The following is a 6285-nucleotide window of genomic DNA, read 5'->3' on the forward strand; positions in this document are numbered from 1 at the left end:
GAACCCAAGATCTAATGGCCAAAATTGCAAGTTGGCTACATTGTCCACTCCAACTCTCACCCATTTGTGTCTCACAATGGGTCCGAAAGTGCACAAAAAAACTAGCCCCGGCAGTCCTAAAGGGGGTTGGTTTTTTATTGGCCCCTTTACCCTAGTCAGAATCTCTCTCTGTTGTGTGGTTTGTGGATTCATAACATGCAAGGGGCATTGCGGCCTGTGCAATGGTTTTCTGGGATGAGTTGAGGAGGGCTTTTTGTAATGTGTTGGTCGAGTGGAAGGGCAGAACCAGATGGCATAGAGACCACACACAACAATGAGGAGTCGTCCATCTGTCCGTGAGTGTGATAAGGGAGTTAGGAGCACCGTGCAGGGGAATGCCAGGGGCAAGGTAAGTAACCTAAACCTACTGAGCGTAGAGTGTAGCCCTACGGTTGCAAGGTGATGTACTTCCTAACGTGTCATGAAACTAAGGAGGAATCTCGAAAAGCGAAACATTCCTCTTAATGAGAGCCTAGCTGGAAATGTCCGTGCTCGATTTCAAAAAATCCAATTCATGATTTGAGAGCACTTATTATCTTTGTAATGAGCAGATCTTACTAACCAATGAAAAAATTGTCCTTTAAAAAAATACTTCCATTTTTCACTAAGAACAATTGATAAAATCACAAGGCCTCCAAATCAAGGAATATTTTTTTAAAATTTAATATTGCTTGAAAAAATAATAAGCAAGAGTATTCTGCAACCAGCATGGAATAATTATTTAATAAAAAAAATTTGGGACAACGATTTTTATTAAAGGACTCTTTTTTGTTATTCACCAATCTTCCATCAAGTAAGGTTGAATTTAATTCAAAAAAGAGGAAAATTATTACAATTTGCATTTCCAAAATTTATAAATATTTTCTGCCTACGGCTTTATACACTATCTTAATTTTCTAATTAAAAACCCGAGTAAATTGAAATGAAAATTTTTCAGAAGCTGGAACTATTTTTGAATATCACTCCATTAAAATTACACACATGGCTCAAAGCTAGAGAGAGAGAGAATTATTATACATCGCAGAATGCAGTATCATCTTTAAAATTCCTCACAAGGTCCCTAAGTAATACACTCATCATTGCCGCGATACAACTAAAATCTCCAGATCTTGCGCATAACAGATTTGTTTTTACCTCCAGGAAAAATTCATATCTTTTTTTAACCATAAGCTGAGAGAAAATAACCACAAAATGGACATGAATCCATAATAGGTATGTATTCATCATCATAGCTTATCCTAAATTCCAAATCACATCCGAATCTAGAGCTTGCTCAGCCTTCTCTCTTTTCATCTGAAACATCTAAAGATGCCCAGGCAATTAACGAGACATCATTGCAAATACCCTGTCGCAGAAAAGAAGACGAGCATACCACAAAGCTGTACTTGTTTAATTGCCCTGGCAAAGCAAAACGAAATCCTATACAGCAAGATAAAATTGACAACAAGCTTAAATCTAGACAGAATATGCAACAAAGCAAGCATTTTGTTGCTCATTCTCAGCCATGTGTAGGATACACTAGCATGAAATCTGTAATCTGGATGAAGCAAAGCTCATGGCTGATTTTACAAAACTACTGCCATATATACTTTTGACTAACACTGAGCAACCACCACCTGAGCCCTGCACATACCCAAAGCAAATGCTTGTCTGCAATCTCCAAAGCAGCCTGCAAACATCAATGACATGAGTGGTAATTAGCTTGCTGCTTGTCAAATAAAATGCAGATGACATTTCAGACACTAGCATGAATTTTGAACAACAAGCTTAAATTTAGACAGAATATGCAGCAAAGTAGGCATTTTGCTGCTCCTTCTCATCCATGTGATACACTAGCATGGAATCTACAATCTGGATGAAGCAAAGCTCACAGCTGATTCTACAAAACTACTGCCATAGATACTCTTGACTAATACCGAGCAACCACCATCGGATCCCACCTGAGCCCGGCACGTACCCGAAGCGAATGCCTGTCTGCAACCTTCGAACCAGCCTGCAAACATCAATGACATGAGTGCTAATTAGCTTGCTGCTTGTCAAATAAAATGCAGATGACATTTCGGACGACAAGAAAGACCACAGAAGCATGACAAATATAGAACTCGCCAGCATGCAAAACAACAAAGCTAGAGGATGTAAAACCCTAAGATAAAGCCTTAAGAGCCTCACTGTGACTCCGGAACAGCTAATGAGAACCTTTACCCTCACTGCAACGTTGGTGCAGATACGAAAGGATTTACCCTCTCTGCGACGTCGATGCAAATGACGACATCAATAGAAACCAGCGACAGAGCAGCGGCGTAGGAGGATGCAGAACATGGCAACTGGTGCGCCACCTGCAATTCCATCATAAGGGCAGCAAAGCAGGTTCAAATGCACACCCGAAACCTCAGGAAAGAAAATAAATCATACCCTAAGGAGCTTCGTCGGCAGAAACCACATCCGCCAGCAAGTTCCCCAATTCAGGGCAGTGCTACGCAGGGGCGGAAATATCCTATCATGAACAAACCAAGTCAATAGCAGCGTGAAGCAGTAAACGACCCAGCAAATCAGCTAACGCTTGCGAACTGCGAAGGCTTACGGGCCTGTGCAGCTGAGTGCCACCCTTTAGAACTGCTTCTGCTGATGGGTTGACTTGGAGCAGGTGGAATATGCAGTTCGGCAGCTGCAGGAGACGGCCCAGCAAGGGAAGCAGAAGGCGCGAGTAGCGATGGTAACCTCCACGTGGTGTAGCCCCGCCGTGGCCGACTCGCGCACAGGCAGATTCTTGGGAGCCAATAGGCTACCTTGGATTTGGTAAAGAAGACTACTGATGAGACTTACAACCCTAGACGTCTTATCACTCCCTCCGCGTTCGTAGAATGGCCACATTTCCAACCACTTTAATGATGGCACATAGTGGTTCTTGATATAAACCCATGTAGGCCCGATCAATTTTGGAAATGGGGTCTGTTAGATGGTATCTAGGGAGATACCTTTGTGAAGTTAAGTGTTTTGTAGGGGTGGTAAACGAATGGAGGGAAATGCTTTCTCTTTTGTCGAGAGAGAGGAGACAAAAAGATTTTTTTTTAATGAGATTTTTTTTGTAATGGGAGATAGAGAGACAAATGTCATCTGCAGGTGGCTTCGCGACATATTTTTTTTAATGAGACTTTTTTTGTAATGGGAGTTATTTGGCATTGCGTGGCAGTAGGGCGGAGAGTAGACGATCGACATGCCATGGAATTTGGAAAGGGTGTTATGCTGTGCAACATGCGAGGGAGATGGCAGGTGGACAGACGAGGGCAATGCTGCCAGTGCAGACATAGGCGGAGAGAAGCCCAACAGAGGAGAGTGGCTGGGAGAGAGAGAGAGCCTCAAGGGAGGTGCAGGCCAACCAGCATTGCGCCCATGCAGCCCGATCATCCGCCCTCCCTTCGACTTCTCACTTCGGCACTAGTCCGGCTGCAGGGTGTTGGTCGCAGCAGTTATCAGGATGAGGGCATGAAAAAGGAGACGGAGACCCTACGAAGAGTTTAAGGGCTCCAGAGGAAGAAGACAGCCCTCTTTTCATCTTCCTTGGACTACCAGACCTCCACTCCTTGCCCTGAGTGATGCTTCAAAGAAGTCGGGAGCAAGCAAGCAAGGGGGGTGAATCGAGCGAGCGGGCGAGGATTGGGGTTGGACTGGCGCGCGATGCGAGGGGGGAGCATGGAGCGAGCGGCCAAAGCGGGGTGCTCGGGGGTGTTTGCTTTTGCCTTAAAATTGAAGATTTGAAAGGAATCTTCTGAGTTAATTAATGGGTTGTGCCGTACGTAGACCCATAAAATGAACAAAATAAATAAAAAATATTTTAGTCAGCAAAAAGACAATGCATCGCTATAGCCTTTGCCCTTTGGGCAGGCCAAAAAAGGGAACACATCACTAGGTATGGCCTTAGCCCTTTTGGGCAGGCCAAAAAGGAGATCGTTTTTTAAAGGGAATTGTGATAACCAATCCAGCACACTCAATGGTTATTTTAGTTTCATCTTTTTATTCATTGAGAGAGATCTCAAATACCTACTTTACAAGTCTTGACCTGAAAATGGTGGGCGAAACGAGTAGAACGAGCTTGTAGAGACGAAGGCTCTTGAACCCTTGTCTTGACCTCAGCCCACAATCCACGCTGCCTCCACTGCAAGCCCATGTGCCGTCCGTCAACCCACCCCAGCAAGCCTTCCCAAATCTTAGTGGGCGAAACGAGTAGAACGAGCCTGTAATAAGCGAAGTCTCTTGAACCCTTGTCTTGACCTCTTACTTTAAGTATACTTTTTGTGATCTATAGACTGCACCACATTAGGCATACATGTCGACCAATGTAGTGCCAAGCACAACCACTGACTAACAATATCAAAATTAATTCTTTTCTCCATATCAGCATCTTGTGCAATACCATATGCCTTCAAGGTGCAAGTGTACTTGATTGCATTTAGAGAAGAAGAAAAAGAAGAAGAGGATTTTAATGTCGTAGGAAACTATCCCAAGAGACCTCAAAGATCTATCCGACGAGTTAAACTCAAGATGTGTTATTGAAGAGAGATGCCCTCTCTCTGCATTTGTTGAAAATAATCCCTCCCTTCCTAACCTGACACTACTGCAATCAATGCACTCCTTGAGATAACATTGCATTTCGAGAGATGCCCTCTCTCTGCATCAGCTGAAAACAATCCCTCCCTTCCTGACCTGACACTACTGCAATCAATGCACTCCTTGAGATAACATTGCATTTCGAGAGATGCCCTCTCTCTGCATCAGCTGAAAACATTCTAGAGCATATGTGATTGCATCTGGAAGAGAGCAGGAGCGTAGGCTATCATAAGCTGGCAATTGTAGGTGAGACATTGAGGGAGACGGCCTAGCCACTTGTCCTAAAAGCTGAGTCGATCTGCTAGATGGCCTCTGATTGCTGTTGCTCATATGTGACTGCGTCTAGAGAGATATCCTCGCTTCGTCCAGTGAAAAACGACCAGAGCTCCTTGGCCCTGCCCACGTTGGGCATATCCTGTAGTCACTGCATTTCAAGAGACATCTCAGACATAAAGCTCTTGTTAGGTGCAGTGGAATGATTGTTTGCGCTTTTCTCAAGATGAGTGCTCTGAACTGTGCTCAAGATTCCTTTTGTTTTTATGGAAGGTAGAGTCTTCCGTTCTTAATGAGAAAATGCTATGATCACAAACAAAGTGAATGGACACTGTGCGTGCAAGTGAATGAGAATGAGAGATAGAGAGAAGAGAGATACAACACCAAAGACGTTGTAAAACCCTCCTCCGAAGGCCCCACTCTCGTCGGCGAGAGTGGTCTACTTTTTGATTGCACAAAGTGGTACAATGCGTATGCAATGGACTGATGCAACCTGGGACCTGCCGATGACGACGACGGTGATGACGATGACTACTTTAGGGCTGAAATCTGTGGTCTTCTAACTGCTGAAATTCTACAAATCTTTGGGCTATTTCGGGTGGCTGAAAATGACTGTTTTGCTGCGTTTTTATGGCTGAAAATGGGGGTTCTCCGCAATGCTTCAAGGGGTTGATTTGGTATTGTGTCTGATGCTGAAAATGCTGCTGCAAGTGCTTTATCAACGGCTGATCTGGGGTAATCCCTTCAAGGGTGAGAGAGAAGGGAGTAGTGGTGGCTGGGGTGATATCACCCTTCAGGGCTGAGAGAGAAGGGAGTAGCGATGGCTGATCTGGCTCTATAGCACAGAAAACGCATCCTGAGAGGTGAAAACGCTGCTGTTTGTAGAAAACACAGCCACCAAGGGGGAGCGATCTCAGTTTTGAGGGAGTTTTTCGTGACGGAAGCAATCAGCAGGGGATCGTCGGCTTGGGAGAAGAACCTCAGCGTCTGATACCATGTGAGAGTAGGCAGCGAAAGCGCTGCCAGCAACAGCATATAGCTGAGGTTGAGTCCCTTCTAGGAATACATCCAGGTCTGATTCATTTTGTCCACATCTGCCATATGGTTATAAGCTCGTGCTGCATTCGACCACAAACCATCAAATCTCTCATGTACCTTACTCTTGCATTGAATTTGTTACTGAGCGTGTTTCTCTTTAAGTTTTGCTACCTGATCTTGCATTTGATTCATAACCTTTTGAAGCATCTGTAGCATTTTTGTTTGATCTATTTTGTTGTAGTCCACTCCATTCATGGCTGCTTCGACCTCATCTGTAGATTCTTGCTCTATTAATATTTTTACTTGCATTGATGTTACATGCAGATACGA

At 44.2% G+C, this 6285-nt stretch overlaps 1 protein-coding gene across 6 annotated transcripts; it reads right to left on the minus strand.

The window, feature by feature from the left end:
- Positions 1-977: 977 nt before the first annotated feature.
- Positions 978-3592, minus strand: LOC147418338 (uncharacterized). Of its 6 annotated transcripts, XM_086507014.1 has the most exons (7): positions 3468-3592; positions 2621-2632; positions 2452-2533; positions 2280-2375; positions 1980-2032; positions 1673-1708; positions 978-1437 (listed from the first exon to the last, which is right to left on the minus strand). In XM_086507014.1, the coding sequence occupies exons 1-7, from the start codon at positions 3590-3592 to the stop codon at positions 1371-1373; spliced, it is 471 nt and encodes a 156-aa protein (XP_086363140.1). In that variant the 3' UTR covers positions 978-1370. The 6 variants fall into 6 exon arrangements, 1 of the variants encoding a protein (XP_086363140.1); XR_015187295.1 differs by lacking the exons at positions 978-1437; positions 2621-2632; positions 3468-3592 and having other exon boundaries at positions 1507-1708; positions 1997-2032; positions 2242-2375; positions 2452-2505; XR_015187296.1 differs by lacking the exons at positions 978-1437; positions 2621-2632; positions 3468-3592 and having other exon boundaries at positions 1507-1708; positions 1997-2032; positions 2209-2375; positions 2452-2505.
- Positions 3593-6285: the final 2693 nt, after the last annotated feature.

Source organism: Adiantum capillus-veneris, chromosome 30, assembly GCF_014529385.1.
Source record: "Adiantum capillus-veneris isolate H3 chromosome 30, ASM1452938v2, whole genome shotgun sequence".
NCBI classification, from domain to species: Eukaryota; Viridiplantae; Streptophyta; class Polypodiopsida; order Polypodiales; family Pteridaceae; genus Adiantum; species Adiantum capillus-veneris.